The 25,244-nt window shown below is 49.5% G+C and overlaps 1 protein-coding gene across 1 annotated transcript in view; it reads right to left on the bottom strand.

Moving 5' to 3' along the window:
• TEKT5 (tektin 5) overlaps positions 1-25,244 on the bottom strand; it is a 47,617-nt gene that overhangs the window by 18,504 nt on the left and 3,869 nt on the right. Inside the window, exons 2-5 of the mRNA XM_052636332.1 lie at positions 22,815-22,898; positions 21,890-21,960; positions 17,600-17,743; positions 13,044-13,266 (exon numbers count right to left, since the gene is read on the bottom strand). Of these exons, the coding sequence (XP_052492292.1) occupies positions 13,044-13,266; positions 17,600-17,743; positions 21,890-21,960; positions 22,815-22,898 (522 nt within the window). The remainder of the gene's footprint in view (positions 1-13,043; positions 13,267-17,599; positions 17,744-21,889; positions 21,961-22,814; positions 22,899-25,244) is intronic.

Here is a 25,244-nt window from a genome sequence, read left to right as displayed (position 1 = left end):
CCAGCCACCTCATCCTCTGTCATCCCCTTCTCCTCCTGCCCCCAATCCCTCCCAACATCAGAGTCTTTTCCAATGAGTCAACTGTTCGCATGAGGTGGACCAAGTACTGGAGTTTCAGCTTCAGCATCATTCCTTCCAAAGAAATCCCAGGGCTGATCTCCTTCAGAATGGACTGGTTGGATCTCCTTGCAGTCCAAGGGACTCTCGAGTCTTCTCCAACACCACAGTTCAAAAGCATCAATTCTTCGGCGCTCAGCTTTCTTCACAGTCCAACTCTCACATCCATACATGACCACAGGAAAAACCATAGCCTTGACTAGAAGGACCTTAGTCAGCAAAGTAATGTCTCTGCTTTTGAATATACTATCTAGGTTGGTCATAACTTTTCTTCCAAGGAGTAAGCGTCTTTTAATTTCATGGCTGCAGTCACCATCTGCAGTGATTTTGGAGCCCCCCAAAATAAAGTCTGACACTGTTTCCACTGTTTCCCCATCTATTTCCCATGAAGTGATGGGACCGGATGCCATGATCTTCATTTTCTGAATGTTGAACTTTAAGCCAACTTTTTCGCTCTCCTCTTTCACTTTCATCAAGAGGCTTTTTAGTTCCTCTTCACTTTCTGCCATAAGGGTGGTGTCATCTGCATGTCTGAGGTGAGGGCTTTAGGAAGACATTTGTCCTGTTCCTCATCTGTAAAAATAATCCCTGAAAGTAATCCCTTCTTCACAGGGTTGTTGGCAGCCCACTCCAGTATCCTTGTCTGGGAAATCTCATGGACAGGGGAGCCTGGTATGCTCCAGTCCATGGGGTTGCAAAGAGCCAGACATGACTGAGCATGAACACCACACACACACACACACACACACACACACACACACACACATATACACACACATATATACACACACAGGGTTGTAGGAGGGAAAATGAGTTAACGTTAGATAAGCACTTAGAACTCTAGCTGCACGGAGTGAGGTTAATATGCCTCTTGTGATGGAGAGTTTTTTCTTTCACCTTCTTCTTGCAACAGGATGACAAACTAGGTGATGATCATCCACATTCAGACCTTGTGAGGGACCAGCTGACGGCAAGCCCCAGTCCCAGGCTTGGGGAAACAGTTAAGTCCTGGCTGGAAATGGTCTTTGGCCCCAGATGGCAAGGTACATCCTTGCTAGGCGTGCCTAGGATGAAACCAACCTCAGCTCAGTGGAAAAGTGCTCTGATGTTCCTGGCTGGAACAGAAATCCACCCAAGGGCTTTGAAAGGGGGGACGCTTTTGGCAGTGGTGTTGGTCCTTTCAAAATATCTGCCTGCATCTTGTGACAGCAGACAAAGCCTCCAGGGCCGGGAAATTATTTTTGATGTGAAGGGAAAAAAGGGGATTTAGCAGTTCCAGCCAGCTTTGGGCTTCTGCATGCTTTGTGCAACCTTGCAAATTTATTGTTTTCCAAATTGTGTGCAGCCAAGGGGTTTCCAAGGAGATGCCTGACTCAGGGCAGTTTCCCCAGCTTCGGAAGGCAGAAAGCAGCTTGGAATTCTTTTTCTGGTCAAATGGTGGAAGATTTTCAACTGCAGCTGAGCCCAGGGGCAAGAGCTAGTGGAGGAGGGCTCCAGAGGGACTTGGCCAGAAATGCAAGTCGTGAATGAGCCAGAGCGGCGAGTCTCAAACTCGGCCCACTTGATGTCTGGGGCCACAGCTTCGTTGTCGGGAGGGTGGACTGTCTTGTGCATCGACGTGTTTAGCAGCATCCCTGGATCCCACCCACTATTTGTGTCTGTTAGGAGCACCCTGCCCCCTTCCTGCTCCACACGGCAAGCTGTAACAACCAAAATGTCTCCAGACGTTGGCAAGTGCCACTGGGGAGTAAATTCAGCCAGGGTGAGAATTACTACTCTGAGGAGAGACGTTGAGTCAACCCTACTCACAGTTGTTTCCGTCCAGAGGCTGCCTTCAGACAATGCCAGACCAGTACACATACCAGCTGCTCAGAGGTCATCTGGGGTCAGGTGTCCTGAAAGTCTTGGAGGGGCGGAGGCTCCCTGCTACAGAGGACACTTGTACGATTCTCTGAAAATTCATGGGCATCCAGTATCTCAGGCCCTCAACCATCTTCTTAATGCTTATCATAATTTTCATTAATGAGGTTTTGACTTATTTTAAAAACATACTTATCTATTTATTTGGCTTCACTGTGTCTTAGTTGCAGTACTCAAATTCTTAGTTTTGGCACGTGGGATCTAGTTCCCGGAGTGAACCCAGGCCCCCTGCATTGGGAACCCAGAGTCTTAGCCACTGGACCACCGTGAAAGTTCCTACTTTTAAAAAAAAAGGTCTGTCCCACTGGAACATAGGGCTTCGCTGGTGGGGCAGTGGTAAAGAATCCACTTGCCAATGCAGGAAATGCAGGAGATACGGGTTCAATCCCTAGGTCTGGAAGATTCCCCTGGAGAAGGAAATGACAACTTATACCAGTATTCTTGCCTGGGAAATTCCATGAATGGAGGAGCCCAGCAGGCTACAATTTCTGGGGTAGCAAAAGAGTCGGACACAACTTAGTGACTAAAAAACAAACTAGAACATAAGCCCATAGGCAGGGCCCACTGGACCCCATGCTCCTAACTCAGAGTCTAGCACACCGGATGTGCTTTTAGTAAATACTGGGTTAGCCAAAGAGTTTGTCCGGGATTTTTTGCAAGATGCTAACGAACTTTTTTGGCTAAACCAATACTTCTCAAGGAGAGAGGATTGGATTAGCAAACACTTATTGCACATTTGCACCTGGCTGGCACACTTGGAGGACTGGTAAAAACTTGGATGTCTGGACCCCAGAGTCTCTGAGTCAGGATGTCCAGGATGGGATCCAAGGATGTGCACTTCCTTCTAACAAGTTCCCAGATGATACTGATGCAGTTGGTTCAGGACCACACCTTGAGAACCACTGGTCTGAATGCTGGTCCTTTCATTCTCAACCTTGGCTGGGGAGTTTAAAAGGTTGGATGCCCAGGCTACATCCCAACCAATCAAGTCACAATCCCTAGAGATGCGGGTGATTCCAATGTGGGAGTGTTGAGAATTGCTCAGCTGTATCTTTTCCTGGGCAAACTCGGGGAGGCAGTGAGGGACAGGGAAGCCTGGTGTGCTGCAGTCCATGGGGTCGCAAAGAGCTGGACATGACTTAGCAACTGAACAACAGCAATATTTTGTTTTCATCCTCACAAGATTATTCCTCTGTCAGAGATTAGGAAACTGAGATTCATGGGAGTTAGTTAGTTTACCAGATGCAACTCTGGTCTTTAGATCCCAGAGGCCATATCCTTTCAGTTTGCTTGTCCCTCCCTGTCAGCACAGGTTATAAATCAGACCACAGGTTGGTTGGTTTGTTTTACCATTTTTACAGTTAATAGTCATTGAGCACTTACAAAGTGACCAGTGTGGATGCTCTTATTCCCAGAGCAAACATTTGCCAATCATTATTGCTCCCATTTGACTGAGACACAGAGAGGTAGGGCAACCTGACCTTGGCCACGTAGTTAGGAAGTGCTGGAGCCAGAAGTGAACCCAACCATCTTCACTGCACTGTGGGGGCTCACGTGTGGGAGAAGCATGTAGAAATGGAAGGGGAGACTGGACCAGGAGGCAAGCCCATGTGCAAGCCAGGAGTGGAGGTGAGGCTGGGCAGTGGGTCTCAAGAAGGCAAGGAGCTGAGGACCCAAACAGGGAGACGCCACAACTTGGAAGAAACTTGGAGACTGTTGGCACACACCCGTACTCAGGAGGCACCCAGGCAGCCCTCTGCCTCCTCCGGGCTGCATCTTACTGTCTTCTTGTCTCAGCAGAAGCCAATCCCAGGGATTGCCCCGCCCATGGCTTCCAGTCAAAGCATATGATTGGCTAATACCAAATGCAACGTGCAGTCCTAGCTTCCCTGAGCATCAGTGGTTCACAAAGTGAGCTCAACACACCCTCATTAGTACCATCCCCAGCTCCAGCCCTGGCCATGCTGACCTTGCTCATTTTCTCCCTACTCTCCTGTCTGGTCCCTCCAGCTTGCGGCATTTGTTGGCTGCCTTCCCAGTTCTGGACCTTGCCTCTGTTTTCCTGACTCCAGCAGCATCTCTCTCACTTGGCACAGTGTCAGCGTGAACAGATAACTGGTGGACATGGCACCCCCTCCATCACCTCACCATTTGGCACAGCCCTCAGAGCCACCTGTATCTAAGCTCTCATGGACCCCCTCATGCTGGGTGTCCCCAGGCACACCCCGCCCCCGACCCCGCAAAAAACAGTGATGAGACCTGAGCCCACATGACACTAGGGAACCGCTGATTCCTGCTGGTACTAAGGTGAGCATCAGGCAGAGACCGACTGCACATGGGGCTTTTCCTGGCGGTTACCTTGCCATATCTACATACCCACAAGGGCTCGATGGCTCAGCAGTGTCCGACTCTGTGCCACCCATGGACTGTAGCCCACCAGGCTCCTCTGTCCAGGGGATTCTCCAGGCAAGAATAATGGAGTGGGTTGCCATTCCCTCCTCCAGGGGATCTTCCCGACCCAGGGATCCAACCTGCATCTCTTGTGTCTCTTGCATTGGCAGGTGAATTATTTACCACTGCACCACCTGGAAAACCCCTAGTTATTTAATCTATTTCTTCAAATCAATGCCCTTTTCAGCCTTGAACAAATGTATTTGAAATGGGACCTTTATAGTATTGCCATATGTAGAAAGGGATTCCTTGGTAACTCAGCTGGTAAAGAATTCACCTACAATGCAGGAGACCCTGGTTCGTTTCCTAGGTCAGGAAGATTCACTGCAGAAGGGATAGGCTACCCACTCCAGTATTCTTGGGCTTCCCAGTGGCTCAGCTGATAAAGAAACTGCCTGCAATGAGGGAGACCTGGGTTCAATCCCTGGGTTGGGAAGATTCCATGGAGAAAGGAATGGCTTCCCAGTCCCGTATTGTGGCCTGGAGAATTCCATAGACTCTATAGTCCATGGGGTCACAAAGAGTCAGACACAGCTGAGCGATTTTCACATATGTAGAAAACGAGTATCTCCTGCCATAGAGGGTCCCATCATGGTAGAGAAGATGGGAAAAGACCTTAATTTCAAAGGGTCAGTGCAGCCTGAGACTTGAAGTCTGCCTGGAAAGGGAGATTCCCAAACAAAAGAGAGATGGCAAAGACAGACTAGGGTCACACCAGGCCTCATTGCTCGACACTATTGGAAGGACTCATGGAGGAAACTGGAAACAAGAACGTTCTCAGTAGACACAATGGTCTTTAAGGCCTGGCCCGTCCACTTCTCACCAGCCTATCCACCGAGGCACAGGGGCAGGCAGGCCGGCTCCCCAGCACTTGTGCTCGGCCGGTTATGGAAATGAGCTGTCAGGAGCTTGGCTGCTGGCTCTGGTGCTGGAAGGGATCCGACTGCTTGCGAAGCACAAAAGCGTTTCCCACTCCACCATGGGGTCCAAGCCTCGTTGGACAAACAGAGGGGCTGGCAGCAGGCACTGAGGCCCTCAGATGGTGACTGCAGGCCCTCACCCCCGTAGACAGTGCACACCCTACTGCCCCCCACCCTCCTGGGGGAGGAGAGGTTCTGCTGGTGTTAATGACCAATTGGAAGTCAAAACCCCAAAGAAACTTCAGAGTGAAAGCAGAAACCTTTCAAGGTGAAAACTCAGAGCCCCTGTGTTCCCTACAGTCCTTTCCAGGCTTGGCTGCTTTCTTGCACTTCCTCCAATGTACAGAGCAGATGTGGAAAAAGATGGGGAAAAAATGGAAAGAGTTGCAGGTTTTATTTTCTTGGGCTCCAAAATCACTTGAGAAGAAAAGTTAAGACCAACCTAGACGGCATATTAAAGAGCAGAGACATCACTTTGCCAACAAAGGTCTGTATAGTCAAAGCTATGGTTTTTCCAGGAGTCATGTATGGATGTGAGAATTGGACCATAAGAAAGGCTGAGCGCTAAAGAATTAATGCTTTGGAAGTGTGGTGTTGAAGATTCTAGAGAGTCCCTTGGACAGCAAGGAGATCAAACCAATCAATCCTAAAGGAAATCAACCCTGAATATTCATTTGAAAGACTCACGCTGAAGCTGCAGCTCCAGTACTTTGGCCACCTGAAGCGAAGAGCCTACTCAGTGGAAAAGACCCTGATGCCGGGGAAGATTGAGGGCAAGAGGAGAAGGGAACTGTTGATGAGTATTAGGGTTGTTGTGGTATATCAATATGATACCTACCAGGGGTAGTACCTATCAATACAATACAGTATCCATTCAAGACATATAAGACTCAGGAATAAGAAGGAACAAACTAGGGATCTCAACTATGGTGAATGGAAAAAGGCCTAATGAAAGAAGAGTGGATAGGGTATGGTGCCCTTTATGTAATTATTCTGGAAAATGCAAACTAATCGGTAGTGATGGAAAGCAGATCAGTGGTTGTGTTGGGAACAGGGGGTGGGGGTCAGGAGGGAGAGATGGCCAGGGACACAAGGGAATCTTTTTGTATGTTCACTACCTTGCTTGAGATAGCAGCTTCATGACATATGTGTGTCAAAGCTTCTTAGATTCTACACTTGAAACATAAGTTAATTACATGTCAAGTAAAAATAGATCTGTTAAAAGAAAAACATGAGGATCCAAATAATATGTGGGCCAAGTTTAACCCCTGGACTACAAGTATTTATCCTCTGATTTTAAATCCCCTCCAGGGACTTCCCTGGTAGTCCAGTGGTTAAGATTTCACTTTCTCTTGCAGGGGATGAGGGTTCAATCCTTGGTCAGGGAGCTAAGATTCCACATGCCTCGTGGTCAAAAAATCAAAACGTAAAACAGAAGCAATATTGTAACACATTCAGTGAAGACTTTAAAAATGGTCAGAAGCAATATTGTAACACATTCAGTGAAGACTTTAAAAATGGTCTACATTAAAAAAAGAAAATCTTTAAAAAAAAAAAAAAAAGGAAAAACCACTCCACCCGCATTTCCTTAGACTTCATCAGGCACCGTGCATTTTGGGAGGCACTGAGGTTGCAAAGGCATGGTGAGAAATTCCATGACAGCAGCGGTGCAGAAAGGCCTGGCCAAGGTGAAGATGGTGGCAGAGCCTGTCACCTGTATTCTCCAGTTAGACTCTCAAGGTTTCCTGCAGAATCTAAAGCAATCAAACTTTTCCTCTCTGTAAATCTAGTCGTCCTATTGAAGGATCGAATACCCTCTCAAAAAGCTGCCAGCCCATCAGTTGGCAACATCAAAAGCAAGCAGAGCACTTAGAAGGCCTCAGCAATGGTCCAGGCAAGAAACGATGGAGGCTCAGGTCAGAGTGGAAGCAGAGGAGGAGGGAGGAGTGACGAGCTTCTGAAATTTGAACCAATAGGATTTACTGATGGAGAGGATGGGGGCGTGGGAGAGAAAGAGGGGCATCCAGGTGGACTCTGAGATTCAGGATTGAGCCCTGGAAGCTTCTGGAAGCATCTAGAAGTGAGAGCTACCGAGATGGGAGAAGGGGCTCTAGGTGAAGGAGAGTGAACAGGAAAGTTCCCAGCTTGAAAGCTGGCTCATTCTGTTTGCTACAGGAAAGCCTTCAGCCAGGGGGGTGGGGGGAGGGGGTGCCGTGAGGGTGGGAGGAAGGGAGATAGAGGGGGGAGGCTGCTAAGCAGAAGCAGAGAAATCCGATTCCTCTCTCTGACATCCAGTCAAAGCTAAGCTTCTGCCTTACCCTGACTCCCCAGCTCCTAACGTCATTTGCTCCCAGCACATTAGTAATCAAGATGGAAAATGAGATTTTGATTCAAGGGCATGCATCTCGGAGGGGCGGCAGAAGCCCCAGAGGGACATATACATCTGCATAAATCCGGGAAGATCTGTGTGGAGGGCTGAGCCGGCCTGAGCCGGCCAGATCCCTCCAGGAAGGAACGGCTGGGCTTGGCTCGGAAGCTTCGACGTAAAATGCAATTAGAGAAAATCTGATTAGAATGGGATGACTGCGCCTTGCCTCTTGGAAAGATTGGGTTCCCCCAATATTTTTGAGTCTGGAAGAGAGAGGGAGGAGAAAGGAGTGAGAGAAGAGAAGCAAACAGCTTAAAATTGTCAAGATCAACTTGCTCTGCAACGTGCACTCTTGCCTGCTTCTCGCCAGCAGCACTGGGGACCCCGGAGGTTGTTCACAGCGCAGATTCTCAGGCTCAACTCCAGACCTTCTCGGTCAGGATCTGCATTTCGATGCAATCCCCAGGCAACATGGGTGATTACAGCACAGAAAATAATAGTTGAGACACAAGACTATTTTGCTGTTCTCCAAGAGTCAGGGGCTTCACAGGTAGCACTAGTGGTAAACAACCCGCCTGGCAACACAGGAGACACAGGAGACATGGGTTCGATCCCTGGGTCGGGAAGATCCCCTGGAGGAGAGCAAGGCAGCCCACTCCAGTATTCTTGCCTGGAAAACCTCACGGACAGAGGAGTCTGGTGGGCTACAATCTATGAGGTTGCAAAGAGTTGGACACAACTGAAGGGACTTATGCACACAAGAGTCAGGCTTTCACCCACCATCTTTACCACTATAGGCATATCCCCTCACACCATTTGTAACATGGTTAATAATCTTTTAAAATCAATTGTCTTAAAAAATTTTTTTAATGTATTTGTTTAAAAATAAAACGTTATATCACTATTATCAATGGAAAATCAGCAACGTTTGCCGTAACGGAAATAACCATTAAAATGCACAAACAAGACGAGAGTAAAAGCATGTAATTTAAACTCTGGGTACAGCCCTAAGGTCTCAGCCTGAGGTCCACACCCTCAGCTTCAAAGGGAGATCAGTTGGAGTTAAAGAGCTGAGGAAGGCATTCTAGCATCCAATTGAGACTTTCCTCTTGAGAGCATCACAAGGGTTGAAGGGGACTTCACTGATGGTCCAGTGGTTAGGAATCTGCCTTCCAGTGGAGGGGACATGGGTTCCATCCCTGGTCTGGGAACTAAGATCCCACGTGCCGAGGCAGAGCAACAGAGCCCGTGCCGCAACTAGAGAAACCTGCGCACCCCAGTGAAGAGCCCACATGCCGCAGTGAAAATCCAGCACAGCCAAAATGTTAAGAAGGAGGAAACACCTTCTCGCTATGTGATTGCATGCTATTAATGCTGCATCCTTGCAAACACACCCTGTCATTTCCCCTGCCGGGACCTCAAGCCCACAACTGCAGAACAAGCGCTGTGGAACCGCAGCACCCCTGCCCCTATACCTCCCTCCCTCCATACCTCCCTCCCCCAAGGTCCTTGTATCTTTTCCGCACGTTGAGTCTCACTCTACAGGGCACCTCGGACTGGGTAATCTGGGGACAAGCCCCTCCTCTGGCCACGCCCCTTCCCTGGCCACGCCCCACACTGGGAGCCTGGTTTTCAGGAGCTATCAGTTCTCAAAGGCAGCAACTCACTCTGTGACCATCAACTGCTTCAGCTCAAAGAGGTCACCCGCCGTTCTTTAAGCGGTGGTCAGTATGATTGGGTGACATCCCAAGGCCCCAAAGTGTGAGGACCCAGGATAAGTTACAAGGCTTGGGGTGTGGCCTTGGGGATAGAGCCCCCATGATCATGGTAGACAGCTAGGGCTGTCTACACAGCCCTGAACCACTGGGACATTCAAAAGCTGCTTAGGGAACTGTGTAGACCTGGTCTTTCAAAGTGAATTCCTATGACCACCTGGTCAATAATTGCTTTGCAGCACAGAAAAAGATAGTTGTGTGCCTAGTCGCTCAGTCATGTCTGAGACTCTTTGCAGCCCCATGGACTGTAGCCCACCAGACAAGAATGAGTACTGGCTTGTTTGCAAAGCAACTGGTAATTAAATAATGATGATTAATAAAAATCCACTTGGTGGCAAAAACTGATAAGCAGTAATGAAGCTGTTAGTAATCACTGAAAACTTCCCTGGAGATACATGGAAAGGGGAAATGTTTGTTCCCTACCCTCACCCAAAAGATCCCTTTTTCTTTATCAATAATATTGATTTTATTAATTAAATAGATTAATAAACACCTCTATTGAGTGTTTACTGTCTACCAAGCGCGTTCTAAGGGCTCCATAAAGATCAGCTCACTAATCCTCACACTGTTGGCATCAGACAGGAATCCTGACCCCCAGTTTCACAAGTGAGAAACCAGCCGCCGTGACCCAACTTAATCCCAAGTCACCTCCAGGCCTCAGACTCATGTGGTAAAACGTGGCGATGAACAGTATTTGATCCGCTACAGGAAATGCCAAATTAAAGAAATTGCTTGCACAAATGGCCCAAAAGTAGAGCCATCCGAGCATCCATTGAGGGATGAATCGTGTATACATCCAGGCAATATCATTCAGCTTTATGAAGGATATTCTGATGCAATCTACAGCACAGATGAACCTTAAAGACATTGTGCTAAGTGAAATAAACCAGACACAAAAGGACAAATACCACACGATTCTAAGTACCTAGTCAATTCATAGAGACGGAAAGTGGAACTGGTGGTCGCCAGGGGAAAGGGAGGGGGATGGGGAGTCATCGTTTAATGGACACAGTTTAAACACAGGGTTCTTTATACTTTGGGAAGATGACAGATGTTCTAGAGATGGATAGTGGCGATGTTTGCATCATGTGAAGATACGTCTAACATGACGGAAAGCATTAGTCGCTCAGTCGCGTCTGACTCTGCAACCCTATGGACTGTAGCCCACCAGGCTTCTCTGTCCATGGGGATTCTCCAGGCAAGAATACTGGAGTGGGTTGTCATGCCCTCCTCCAGGGAATCTTCCTGACCCAGGGATTGAACCCGGGTCTCCTGCATGGCAGGCAGATTCTTTACCATCTGAGCCACCAGGAAAGTCCAACATGACGGAACTATACCCTTAATAATGGTTGCTATGAACCAAATGTCCAGACTCAGATGTTGACACCTAACCCCCATTGTTGACAGTATTGGGAAGTGGAGTAGTCTGTGGGAAGTGATTAGGTCAGCAGCAGCCTCATGAATGGGAGTAGGGCCCTTCTGAAAGAGGTCAGGGAGCTCCACACTCTCTGCCATGTGAGGACACAGTATCCAAGAACCAAGAAGCAGGTTCCCAGCAGATACCACCCCTCCCCAGGGCCTCGATCCTGGACTTCTCAGCCCTCAGAAGGCTGAGAAATAAATTTCTATTGTTTATAAGTCACCAGGCTATGGTATTTTTATTATAGCAGCGCAAAGCAACTAAGACGATGGCAAATGCTTTGTTATGTATATTTCATCACAATAATAGACTGATTTTTCAAGGAAGGAAGGAAGGAAGGAGGAAAGAAAGAATCCGCATGACCTCCTCTGTCTTCCCCTCCCTCCAAACTCATCCCACCTCCATCATCTTGGGAACACTCACCCCCAGCCCAGTCCTTCAGCTGCCTATCTCCTTATCCATCTGCTCTTGATGTAACTGCGACAACTGCCTGTCTGATCTACCTGAAGTATGGACCCCAGGAGATCTCTGGCAAATCTCCTTGCTTCTTCTCTCACTAACACTTATTACCAACCTTGCAATTATTTAGAGAAAATTCTGTTTTATGGGCTTCCCTGGTGACTCAAACTGTAAAGAATCTGCCTCCAATGCCAGAGCCCTGGGTTCGATCCCTGGGTCAGGAAGATTCCCTGGAGAAGGGAATGGCTACCCACTCCAGTATTCTTGTCTGGAGAATCCCATGGATAGAGGAGCCTGGTGGGCTGCAGTCCATGGGGTCACAAAGAGTCGGACACGACTGAGCGACTAACACTGGGCTTTCCTGGCAGCTCAGCTGGTAAAGACTCTGCTTGCAAGGCAGGAGAAACTGGTTCGATTCCTGGGTCGGGACGATCCCTTGGAGAAGGGATAGACTATCCAGTCCAGAATGTTTGGGCTTTCCCTGGTGGCTCAGACAGTAAAGAATCCACTTGCAGTTCAGGAGTCCTGGGTTTGATCCCCTGGAGGAGGGCATGAAAACCCACTCCAGTATTCTTGCCTGGAAAATTCCATGGACGGAGGAACCTGGCAGGCTACAGTCCATGGGGTCACAAGGAGTCAGACATGACTTAGTGGCTAAGCATAGCACTCCATACCTCACGCCAAAGGGTGGCCTATGTGGGTGGGCTTAGAGTGCCCCCATAATATCCATTAAACCCTGCCTGCAGCCCACTAAACCTCACCAAGCATATATACAATAAAAAGGGGTACTGTTTGCAAGTTCAGGTTCAATGCTAGTCCCCTGTCTCCCCCTCTCCAACCAGATTGTCATCCCTAAGCCCTTACTGTGTATAAATTTGGCAGCCATCACTGCTTCCCACCACAGCTACCATAAGCCCCCTGAAGATGGGTACCAGGGGACTGTTCGTGTGGCTCCTCTTCTCATTCCAGTCCCTAGCAGAGCATCTGGTACCCAGTAGGTGCTCTAAATTGAGCAGAGAGGCTAGATTCCATGCAGCAGAGCTTCCCCAGGGCTGGGAAACAGCATGATGGTTCAGATGCAGGAGTAGGGAAAGGGGCATGTCGGTGAGGGAATAGCAGAGGATTAGGATCTCCCTGTGGCTCCTCTGACTCAAAAAGCACCCCACCCCTCGACAGGGGTGCCCTTGAAGCCTTTGAAGGTCAAGAGGTTACATTTCTTAAGATGTTGATGTGACATTTCTTAAGATCTTAAGATCGGCTCAGACCTGTTTCCTGGGGGTCCGGCATTGACAACCATTCTCACTGGTCACACTCAGCCACGTGGCTCTCAGGTAGACTGGAGGACCCTAGGGACCATCAGCAACCTCTTTGGGTGCTGCTGTGACAGACAGGCAAAGCTCCATCATCTAGTGAGCAAGGAAGATTTACCCACAGGATGCTGGAGTCTCCCCAGGAAGCTCACAGCCTCCGCCCCCTTTTGGGTGAACAGGCTCATAAACCGTGGACCATTGCAGCAGCAACCAGAAGCCCCTGAGACCCAGGAGCGGGGGAGGGGAGGCACGTGGCGAGGTCCTGGCAGCGTGGACGACGGTCCTCCGGGGCATCTCGCTTACCTTAGCCAACTGCGTCTGTAGCTTGTTTTTCACCTCCGTCTCCTCCGCAATGCGAGCGCTGAAGGCCAGGTTCGTGTTGGTGAACTGCCTCCACAGCTGGTCTGCCAACACATCGAAGAGGTTCTGCGCCTCCTCCCGCAGCCGGATGGAGTTGGCCCGCATGTTCTGCGAGTGCCGGATGTTGTCGTTACTGAACTTGGCCCACGTCTCGGGTACGGAGATCCTAGGAGAGGCAGGAGAGAGGATTTACCAGGCGAGGAGGACTGGGGGGTCTGCGGCAGGCTTGGAGATCTCTGCATGCGGCTTGGAGATCTCTGCGTCCGGGGTTTCTCAGCCTTGGCGCTTCTGGCTTCTGGGTCAGGATAACTTTCTGTTGGGGCTTACCTGGTGGCGCTAGTGGTAAAGAACCCACCCGCCAGTGCAGGTAGATGTAAGAGACTCGGGTTCGAAACCTGGGTCGGGAAGATCCCCTGGAGGAGGGCAAGGCAATCCAATCCAGTATCCTTGCCTAAAGAACCCCATGGACAGAGCAACCTGGCGGGCTACGGTTCATAGGGTCATGCAGAGTTGGACACAGCGACTTAGTACACACGCAGGCAATTCTTTGTTGGGGTGGGGATGATAGGCTATATTCTGCCCTGTAGGATGCTTAATGGCATCCCTGGCCTCTAACCACCAGATAGATGCCCGGAGTAATGCTTCTCTCCTTGTGACAGTCAAAAATGTCTCTAGACACTACCAAATATTCCTTGGAGGAGGGGGAACAATGACCCCTAGCTGAGCCACTGAGCTAATCCAAACCCCTCATTTACAGATAAGGCAACTGCAGCCTGGCTGGCTTCCCCAAAGGGCACTTGGTGAATTGCAAGAGGGGAGAGATCCCCTGGACAGGTTCTTTTCTTTAACCTTCCCTCCTTCTCCACCAAAAACACAGATTCAAGAAGGGGACATCAGGCATGTTGCTGGCTGCAGGGCCCCTTCCATTCAGTGATGAGCCTGCGGCCACGCTACTTGCACTGACTTATTCACTCAGCAAATGTTCTCTGAACACCTACCACATGCCAAGACTTTTTCTAGTCACTTGGGATAGAGCGGGTGACATCCTCGTCCTCATGGTGATGAATTTCCAGGGGAGGGAGATAGACAATAAATTAATAAGATGTTTACACCTGGTGTTACGTTCTGGGAAGGAATTTAGAAGCAGAATGAGGAAGAGAGACAAGTGGAGTGGGTCATTATGTGTCAGTCAAGGAAATAGATGTGTCATAAAAGGAAATAGATGGAATTTATACTCAGAGAACACTGAGGGGCTCATAGATTAGCGAGTGCACAAAGTTGTCACAACACCAGCTGTGAAAGGAAAAGAGAGGAAGCCATGGAGAATAAATCCTCAACATCCTTCTCCTTCATCTCCTGCTGGTGACCCTCTTATTTGGCTGAACCCTGCTGGGAACCAGATGGCAAAGACCCAGGAAAGGCAGTTTGTAGAAGGCAAACTCCTTTATCGGACTCACACCAGGGCAGCTAGAGAATGGATCTGGAAGAATGAATAGAGCTCAGGCTACATTAGAAAGGGCAGTCTGGGAAGGCTTCTTGGAGGCGGTGACACATAAGGGATTCAGTTTAGGGAAGAGAAAGTTCTTCCTGGTTGAGTATGTAAATCCATGCAATAAGAGTTTTCTCCTCCGGGAAGCCTTTGAGAAAGAGAGACACATACACATGTTCCTTTGAGCTGACTTCAGTCCCCGGGTAAACCAGATTAGATACATTTTTGAGGTCTTTTCTAGCTGGGAAGTCTCCAGTTCTTAAAATAAAGCAGATTTTTATTCTCAGACAGCAGGAAAAAAGAGATTCAATCATCTGAAATAGAAGGCTCTTTCAGGACATTTTAAAGCACTTAGACTGCATGGTGACTAGAAATATTTTTAAAAGCATACAACATGTGCTTGTTTTGTCTGGCTTTTGCAGGAGTTAAAATCAAACTTCTGGAGAGGTCTCGGCTTCTAGAGATGTGAGGGGGCACTGAGTCTGATCCAGAGCTTTCATCCAACAAAGACTTGAGGCTCAGAGAGGTAAAGTGTCTTCCCCAAGGTCACACAGCTACTCACCATCAATCAAGGAAGGAGGAGACACCAAAGAGAGCAGAGAACACCCGCAGATGGACCCTGAGGGCACCTGCCGCTGCTCAGTGGGCTGCTATCAAAGTCAAGGGCAGCAGCTGCCCCTCCCCAGGAGCAGACAGCTGAGCTCCGAAGGGAAAATAGCCCATTTACTCACCCTCTCCCTGGGGGGGTTGCCACGGCAGCCTGTCTCCTCATGGGTGGCATGCCTCAGGAGGCGGGGGACATGCTTTCTGGAGCCTGTGTCCTCTAAAAACAGGAGGACACAGCAAGCTTCGCTGAGAAGGCAGGAAGGCGCGGTGGTAAAACAGGGTCCCAGTGTCCCACATGACTCAGACTGAGGCTCTGCCACTTGCTGTGTGAGCTTGGACCAGTCACTACACCTCTCTGAGTCTCAGGCTCCTCTTGGTGAAATGGGGATAAAAATGGTGCCTTCCCTAGAGGCTGCTGACTGACTAAATGTGAGACCCCCCTATCATGGCACCTGACAATAGAAAGCGCTTAATAAATGTTTATTTTTCACGAGATGCTCTGGAGGGGCTCAGCACAGTGCCCAGCCTATAGCAAACAGTGGGTAAAAGGCAATGGCTAGCCTCTTCATCCACATCATCCGAGGTGATGAGAAATTCCAAGAACAGTTACGGCAATGCAAACTCCAAACGTGCTGCGACCTACCAAGACATGGCCTCGCCTTAAAAAACCCTACAGGGACTTCCCTGGTGGTCCAGTGGTTAAGACTCCATGCTACCAATACAGGGGGGCCAGGTTCAATCCCTGGCTGGGGAACTAGGATCCCACATGCAGCCAGGTGCGGCAAAAAAAGAACAAACCCACATACAAAGCCTCGAGTTAGCACATCTAGGGAGCAGTTAGTCACCCCAAATGGCAGCTCTGGCTTTCCAGCTGGAGTCACTGGAATAGCAGACCCCTTGAAATAGCAGACCCCTCGTGGGCATGGAAATCAGTCTCCACCAACCAGCGTGGCTGCCCAGCTTCCAGGAAGGTATCTGTTTGGGAAGGGAACCTTCCAGATTCCCTGTCCAAATGGGCAGCTGTGGCTGAGGGGACTGGGCCCCGCTCTCAAGGCCTTGTTCACCTTGCCGTGGGGAAGTCAAATTTGTCCAGACAAGGAGAAGGGCCCCTGGAAGTTGTCATTGCAGGAAACCCCAAAGGGTTCTTTCAATAGCCGCATGCTTAATACAATCCAGAAAGCGACCCCAGCATAAGCCAAAGAGACCTTCCCTTTCTTCTCTCCTCTCCCTCCCTCCTCCTTTTCATTCATTTTCTCAGTCAACAGACATTTTTTGCACACTTACTATGTGAAAAGCACAATTCTATGTGCTAGAGGGTTTTTTTCTTGAAGGGGATCCAAGAGAGACCCCACCCTCTGCGTGTACCCAGAGCATCTCTCTCCAGCCGTCATTACCCCAGACCTCAAACTAACTACCAATGGGGAAAGCTCGCTTTCATTTTCAAGCAATTCCGTGATGCTGGGACATGCCCACAGCAGTGCCAGGCAGACAGGAGGCACCTATTTTATGGCTGTTGTGACGAGAAAATCAGGTCACACAGCAAGCGCTCAATAAACGTTAGCCATCATCATTCCCGATGCAAGGATCTGTGCTCGGCACCTCAGACACCCACCTTTCCACTCTCACAGCAACTCTGGGAGGTGGATGGTATTTTTATTCCAGTGGTAGAGGCGGGGAAATGGAGCCCAGAGAGATTAAGTCCTTTGTCCTGAGGGTTAATTGAAGCCTGGATCTGAAACCAGGCAACCTGGCTCAAGAATCCACTCTTTTTTTTAAGCTTTTTATATGATTTTTGGCTACACAGTGAGGCATGTGGGATATTAGTTCCCCATCCAGAGACTGAACCCGCACTCCCTGAATGGAAAGCATGGAGTTTTAGCCCCTGGAACTCCCAGAATCCACACTTAACCAGAGTGGGCAGGCATCAGTTGGCTCTCCCAACAAAGCTGTTGTTCCTCCTCCTCCTGGTTGAAGCCATCTTGTCTTGTAATTTGTTCAGGGCACCTGCCAATCCAGGCGCCCCAAGAGCAGCGGCTGTGGGACCCTCGCAAACCAATCACCTGTGCTCCCTTCCTGGAACTTGGATCTTGGTGAAGTGGGCAAGACAGTGGTGCTCCAACACCAAAGCTGATTAGCCTGTTCAGGCTTCCAGAACCTCCCCCTCCAGCCTTCCCCTGGAGCCTCAGGCTCCTCAACAGCCTTCCAGTAAATTCCATCATAGCTTAGCCAGAATCGGATTCTGTGGCATGCAACTGAATTCAACCCACGACCTATTCAACCCACGGCTCCAGACTTGACTGGGGCCTGATGCCCCTTTTCTGTTCCTTGGCAGGAGTGGACCCAGAGCCCGCCTCGTGGCTCCCCTTGGGCATAGCCAGGTGGGGACCGAGAGCCCGGTACTTACGTGCCATCAATTTTCTCCACCCCATGGAAGAAGCTGATGCAGTCTGATGTGTTCCGTAGGTTAAGGCACTTCTCATCAATGAACTCGGCCGAGTTTTTGTCCTCGAGGTCCCTCTCCAGGGCGTGCTGAGCATCTCGGTTATCACTAGGATGCAAGGATGTGTCCCTAGATTGTGCTTCCACCCAGAGTCCCTCACCCAGGGTCACAAGGGAGGTCAGTGCAGAGCCACCGCTGGAAACCGAGTCTCTGGACCCCAGGAGGATGTTCTGTCCACCCCCAGTAGCTTCCAGCCCTCTTCCCACCTTGAGGCCCCACCACACATCCAGGGCCTCCTCCTATTCCCCCTCCCACCGCCCCCACCCTGGTCCAAACAGACCTGTTGTCACTTAGAACAGGAGAGAGTAAACATTTATTGTAAAGGGTCAAATACTATATATTTTAGGTTTTGCAGGTCATGTGGTCTCTGTTGCAACTAACTGCTCAACTACGTAGGAAAATAGTCATAGATAATCTGTAAATGAATGGTCATGGCTGTGTTCCAATAAAACTTTATTTACAAAAACAGATGGTGGGCCAGTTCCAGCCCTCCGACTATAGTTTGCTGACCTAATATAAAAGATACAAATTTGCACTTTGGACAAAATCAGGTTTAAATTTAAATCGATTCACAAATCATTGTGTCTGACCCTATGCCAGGCCCAGCAGGAAAAGACATGAGTAAGACCCTGTCATTACCTTCAAGTTGCTCATAGATGTGTGTAAATAAGTACTGTAAAAATAAAGAATAAGGGCAACAGTGCAAGTCTGGAAAGGATACACAGCGGCACAGAGGACGAAGCCATTACCCAGGGTGAGGGGCGGTGAGGCCAAGGGATCGGTGCACATCTCATGTGGATCCGTCTCTTCCCCCTCCTGCGTCTTCTCATTTCCTCCCTCTTTCTCTCCCTTCCTCCCTCTATCTCTGTCTTTCTCATCTTTATATCTTTCTGTCCCATCTTGCTTGGTTTCTCTCTGATTTGGGGCTTTGGTGTGTGTGTCTCTCTCCACCTCTCCCTGCCTGTCTCTATCTTTCTGCCACGTTCTTTTTCTGCTATGGATACTAAAACCTGGTGAAAGGCTTCCAAAACAGGTCAGGAGCAAAGAAATTAAATCCTCGTGCTGGGTCCCCACCCATCAGGATGCACAGAGGGTCATGTTGGGGCAGGAAGAGCCCTACTGGGGCCCTTGGGGCCATTGGAATTGGCAAAGCCATGGAGAAATGGGGCCCCATCCTACCCTATGAACCAGAATGTGAAGACAGACCAGAACGGGATACTTCTTTGGTGGTCCAGTGGTTAAAACCCATACGTGCACTGCAGAAGGCATGGGTTTGATCCTCAGTCTGGGAAATAAGATCCCACATGCACTTTTGTGACCCCATGGACTATAGCCCACCAGGCTCCTCTGTCCATGGAATTCGCCAGGCAGGAATACTGGAGTTGGTAGCCATTCCCTTCTCCAGGGGATCTTCCCAACCCAGGGATCGAACCCAGGTCTCCTGCATTATGGGCAGATTCTTTACCATCTGTGTCACGAGAGAAGCCCCTTTCACTTTCATGCCACATGGCAAGGCCAAAAGATTAAACAAAACAAAAACAAAAACAAAAGACCAGAATGTAGGAGAGACACATACCAGAGCATCAGAGGAGGACCTGGGGCCTCAGACTCACGGGTTAGTCAGTCCAGCTCCTGGCCCCAGCTAATGAGGCCCAGCGAAGGAGGGGGCAGCCCATCATCCCCAGTAGGAGATTCTGGCCAGTGCCAAAGCTTGCCCTACAATCGTCACACAGGGAAAAGCCTGAACTTGGCTCCTGCCCAGTCAGGAAAGCCTTTTCTGCTTTGCTGGGGCATCTGACGAAGTGAGGACTCAACCCTGCCCAGATGCAGGGCTCAGGCCTCTCTTAGAAAACCATGAGTCCACAGCTCAGCACCTGCTCAGGGCCAGGGTGGCCCCCAGGTGGGTCAGCGATAGAGCCTTCCCACGGGGTCAGGGCACACTGAATTCTGACCCTCTGATGAGCCGGCGGCCAGTTCTTGGTTAACCGGGCTGCCCTCCAAGATAACAGGCATCCTCTGACACACAGGCCACTGCCCAAGGTCAAAGGGCCTCTCACCAGGGCGAGCGGACCTCTGATCCTGGCAAAAAGCAGAGTCCCATCCACCCGCTCTCATCTCCCCCTGCCTTGCGCTGCCTCGACAGCTTCCCTCCCAGCCTCTCCTGTTCTCTTTTCCTCTTTCTGCATATCTGTCTTTTCCAGCTCTCTCAGTCTTGATTTTTCTTTTGTCCGGCGTGTCTATGTCCCTCTCTGGCCTTCCGTCTCTCTGGTCCTCATCGCTCTCTTTTACAGCTTCGTGTCTTTCTCTCTCTGTCTCTCTCCCTCTGATACCAGCGCTCGCTCTGTGTCTCTCTTTCTCTGTCTCCCAGTCAAGAAGACCACCCTGGTCATTCTAGTTTTCCTGCACAAGCAGCCCTCTGCTCACTCCAGTTTCAAGATTTCTCTTCCGGGGTCCAGTTCCCTAATTTCAAGTCTGGGATTTTGTTCACTTTTTCGGCTCAGACTGTCCCATTTCCCAAACTAGAGGCCTCCTGTCACTCCGACACAGAATTTTGTCACAGCCCCAAGACAACCACAAATGCAAAACCATGCTCCTTTGCTGGAAAAAAAAAAAAAAAAAGGCGATCATAAACATAAGGGCAGGGCTTCCCAGGTGACTCTGTGGTAAAGAATCTTCCTGCCAATGCAAGACATGTATGAGACTAGGGTTCGATCCCTGGGTCAGGAAGATCCCCTGGAGAAGGAAATGGCCACCCATTCCAGAATTCTTATCTGGGAAATTCCACGGACAGAGGAGCCTGGTGGGCTACAGTCCAGTGGGATCTCATAAGAGTCAGATACAACGTAGCAACTCAACAACAACATCAACAAACAGAAAGGTAAGAAAAATGCAATAAAGACATTTGCTGCCCAAAGAATTCTCTTTGTTAAAACTTTCCTGTTCTAAATACAACTACTGAAGCCTTTTTTAAAAGTTAGTTAGTTTATAGACAAATATTGGGCAAATTTAGTCCAAGCAGTAGGTGAACTGCCACAAATTAGGACAGAGGCACAAATATGGAATTCAACTCTCCTTTCATCCATTCAACTGCCACCTCAGTCACTGCCGTATTTGCATCTCATTTTGACGTTTCTCCACCTCTGAGGTCCCCCTGAGTCTTTCCAACTCCTCTGTCCCTGACTGCACCCTTAGATCCGCAGGTAGCTTTTCAACATTGCCCTGGATGACATTTTATCCTGGACAATTCTCTCCAACCCTGCAACCCTTTTTTACAGCCTCAGTGGGGTCAGAGAGCTACTATGTGTATCAGGTGTGGGTGACTGCTGTTTCTGGGGATACAGCAGACCAGGGCACCAAGCTCCCAGAGCCTAAGTACAAGCTCCCAGACCCCTTAGCATCCCACACAGGCTGCCCACTTGCCCTACACAGCAGGAAGGGGCAGTCCTAGCAAGGTTGTCAGCCCATCTAAATGAAGAAAGGAGAAACCAGTAGAACAGCCTGCCCTGCAAGTGCCCAGCTCAAGAGCCAGGCTGCTACCTCCAGGTGATCTGAGTGCCAAGGGCTCAGCTATGAGTCTCACAAGTCCTGTAAAACTCAAGCCTCTCCTTCAATTATGGAGGGCGGGGGGGCGGGGCGGGCGGGGGGGGGGGGGGGCAGGCGGGGGTGGTTCCTGGCTTGTCGTGATACCAGGTACATAATCTTCCAAGAACAAAAAGCTGATTCCTTTGAAGACTCAAAGGAATGATGGCTCAAGGCCTCCATCAGGTCCCTTCTGGAGATTCCCAGACCCCTCACCTTGATGGCCAATGCCACTCACTCTTGGATGTATCCCAAAGTTCACGACTCACACAGGGAAGCCACAGGCTAAGAGGAGCCTCAGGGAGCCTAATTTCTTTTGCCAAGGGACTCACTGCCAACAAGAACCACCAGTGATGTGCTGACTCATGAAAACCAATCAGTGGCATCCTATCGGTAGACTGAGATCAGCCACGGAGGTAGTATTTACATCCCTGAAACTGACAAACGTGACGAATCAGAATTTCTTTCTTTTCCTGGGGAGAGCTGATTGTTAAACTCTTACCAACACACCACTGATCAAAAGAACCACCTGGAGATGGGGGACCCATCCGTCTTGGCCCCTAGAAACCTGGGACACCAAAAACTCCAAGAGGAAGAAGAGAAAACAGCTCTTACCGCATCTGGATATCAATCCTTTGAGCTAGTTTTCTCATCTGTTCTTGGCAGCATTTTATCATATCTACTTCCTGCAATGAAAGATGTCAGAAAGAGCTCAGAAACTCAGCACCCTGTCTCCCAGGCCAGCGCCCCACCCCTCACCACTCACTACCCACTCTCCATCCCATGGGGTGAAATGTCAGGGTGGAGTCCATTTCCAGCCTCAATGCGCATGGTCCCCTGGCCAGGCAACTGACAGCTGATTGTGGAAGCTGTACGTTCTACGTCCCTCCTGTCCTTTCTTTTATATACCTTCAGAATAAAAGAAAATGCAGCACCTACTATGTGCCACGGGTCCATGCATAGAACATCTTATCATTGAATTAAATAATGCATATGAAATGATATGTGACAGTGTGTGACATGTAATAGGTACTCAATAAACACTGCCTAATACTGCTGGTATTTATTGGAATTGCTATCATGATAGGTGATGCTAGTGGCAAAGAACCCACTTGCCAATGCAGGAGATGCAAGAGACTCAGGTTTGATTCCTGGGTCAGGAAGATCCCCTGGAGGAGGGCATGGCAACCCTCTCCAATATTCTTGCCTGGAGAATCCCATGGACAGAGGAGCCTGGTGGGCTATCGAGTCCCAAAGAGTCGGACACGACTGAGGTAACATCACAGCACACACTATTATGATGCCCGTTGTGGAGATGAAAAGACTGAGGGTCAAATGACCTCATCTTTCACTATTTCTAAATTGCAACCTAACCCCTGCCACACTTTCTGAGTCCTAACTTTGCATGGCATGTGGGGGGGCGGGGGCAGGGATGAGGACACGTGTGGCTTCTGTTCTTGACAGGCAGCTCAGAAACCTCTCTGACCAGTTGATCTTCCACTTCCCTTAGGGAGCTGGCTAGACCCAGGGAACACTTTACCCGGATAAGATTTTTCTCCACATTGTCATGGACCAAATCAATCCCGATCCTTTTCTCTCGCTGGTACAGACACTCCAGGGCCACCTGTAGGGAGTGATGAAAAATCGTGTGTTCTCCCTGCAGCTGTTTGTAGACCCTGAGTGGAAGTGACTCACTTATACCTTTGCCATGATCTGTTTCATTCCTGGGAAACCTGGCTGTTTCATGGGGCCCCATTACTGTGTGTGTGGCTGGGCTTCTGCCTCCCCTTCTCCATCAGTGGGGGCTTCGAGATGCTGAGGGAGATGGGGGCTGTGGGATACAAAAGGAGGGGGGCTGTGGGATGCTGAGATGGTACATGCGTGCAAAATTAGTGCACACCTCAAGTAGGTCATGCTGGTTAAGTCAGCTCGACAAGTATAAAGCACTTAAAATACTGTCTGTAAGTATCACCAATTAATACGAATGTGTGAAAACCCCTCTTTGGAGATCTCTAAATGAGGGGAGAGCTTTGGAAAGTGGCTGAGGCCAAGTGGGACCCAGGCAAGCCTGCCACATGGCCCTTAAGAGCGTCATGGGGACATGAGCAGAACGGAATAGAAGTCAGGGGAGCAGATGCTCAGAGCAGCTCCTGCAGCAGCAGTCTGAGGAAGAATGGTCACAGGCCATGGGCTTGTGATGTCACAAAGAGCATGGGAGGAGAAGGGGTCAGGGAGCATAGCAGGACATCTGGCTTTGGGATGCAAAAGCATCTGGGAACTCAGGAAGGAGGGGGAGCCCTGATTCCAGGAGAATTGACTGCCCCCTCTTCTCTGTGTCACAGCCCATCGAGGTACTGGGGACACTGCAGTGAACTAAACAGACAGCCCTTGCTCATGTGGAGTTCAAACAGAAGAGCAAGAACGCAGACACACGTGAACACAGAAAGGAACTCAGTCATTTCTGACTGTGATGTGGGCTGGGATGAAAATAAGGGACTGTGAGTGGGTGAGGAAGGGACGACCGGGTGGTTAGGGAGGACTTCCCTAAAGAGGTGGCAGGCCATGACCTGAATTATGAGAAGCAGCAGAAATGAATGGGGACACTGTGCCAGGAAGCAGGGACAGCAGGTGCAAAGGCCCTGGGGTAGGAGGCGCAGCAGACAGGACGCACTGGGGCCATGACGAGAAACTGGGATGTTAACCCCTCCGATGCATTAGGAAACCATTGAGGGGGTTTTAGCGGGCAGGTGCAGAGATCTAGTTTAATGTTTAAAACCATCCCTCTGGCTACTGTCTGGAAAATGGGTTGAAGGGAGCAGAAGTCAGGAGGCCAGGAAGGAGGCTGTCATCACGGTTCACTGAGAAGCAGCTGGACTGAGGTGGTCAGCTTGGAGTTGGAAACAAGTGCATAGAAGTGATATGTCTCCAGTCCCTGTGCCCCCATGTGGCTGTCACAGGGGCGTACATGATGAGGCAGAGCTGTGCTTTCCAGACAGGCTCGACGAGTGAGGAGGGTTGAAGGCAGTGGGGGGAGCACTGGATTTTGAATGCTGCCCTGGATCTCTGAGCAGCAGTCCTTGCCCACTGTCCTTCCAGGTGGGCAATCTGCAGGTGTAGGGAAACAGCTGGGGCCCCCACCACCCCATAGTGGTCAGAACCTGTTCCATGTCTCCAAGGGATCTGGAGGCAGGGCCTCTCCTACAGGTGTCCCCATGCCTGACAAAGAGCAGATGCAGATGCAGGAGGTCGGCAGGCAGGATGTCTGTGTCCTCATGTGCTCTAGGAAGCAGCAAGACATTGTCTCATGTGGCCATGATAATCTTCCACAGCCCAAGATGGATAATGCCAGTCCCTCCCCCCAAAATGTCCAGGCCAGGACCCAGTGACAAATTCTCAGTTACTCAGACTCCTCTGCAGCCAGGGAGCCTATAAGAGTTCTAGCAAATGAGCTAAACTCCAGGAGATGGTGAAGGACAGGGAAGCCTGCCATGCTGCAGTCCATGGGGTTGCAAAGAGTGGGACATAACAGTTTCATTTCACTTTTCATAGACATACTGGTCCCTCACAGCTGAACAGCAGTCCTTGCTGGAAAAGCAGACAGAAATCCCTGCCCTCAAGGAGCCTATATTCTACTGCATGGAGCAAAACTATAAATAAGTAAAAAACATAAATTGTCCAGTATGTTAGCAGGGTCTTAAGGGCTACGGAGAAAAATAAAGCAGTTAATTGAAACACGTCTTCTAAAAACCATCGCATACGTGTGTGCTTGTGATGTCTTTATGAAGCACCTGTGATTCTGCTGTAACCTCAGGAGAAAGGAAATTCCGTTCAGTCTGAGGAACCCTGATTGCACTGGGATTACTGTTAACTAAGTTATATATAATTATAGGTATATAATATGCATATATATATATACATATGTATGCATACATAATATATATACACAACAATATATATTATGTATATATGC

This window comes from Budorcas taxicolor, chromosome 2, assembly GCF_023091745.1.
Source record: "Budorcas taxicolor isolate Tak-1 chromosome 2, Takin1.1, whole genome shotgun sequence".
NCBI classification, from domain to species: Eukaryota; Metazoa; Chordata; class Mammalia; order Artiodactyla; family Bovidae; genus Budorcas; species Budorcas taxicolor.
Note: the sequence above shows the minus strand (reverse complement) of the source record. Positions and strands in the feature narration are given on the sequence as shown.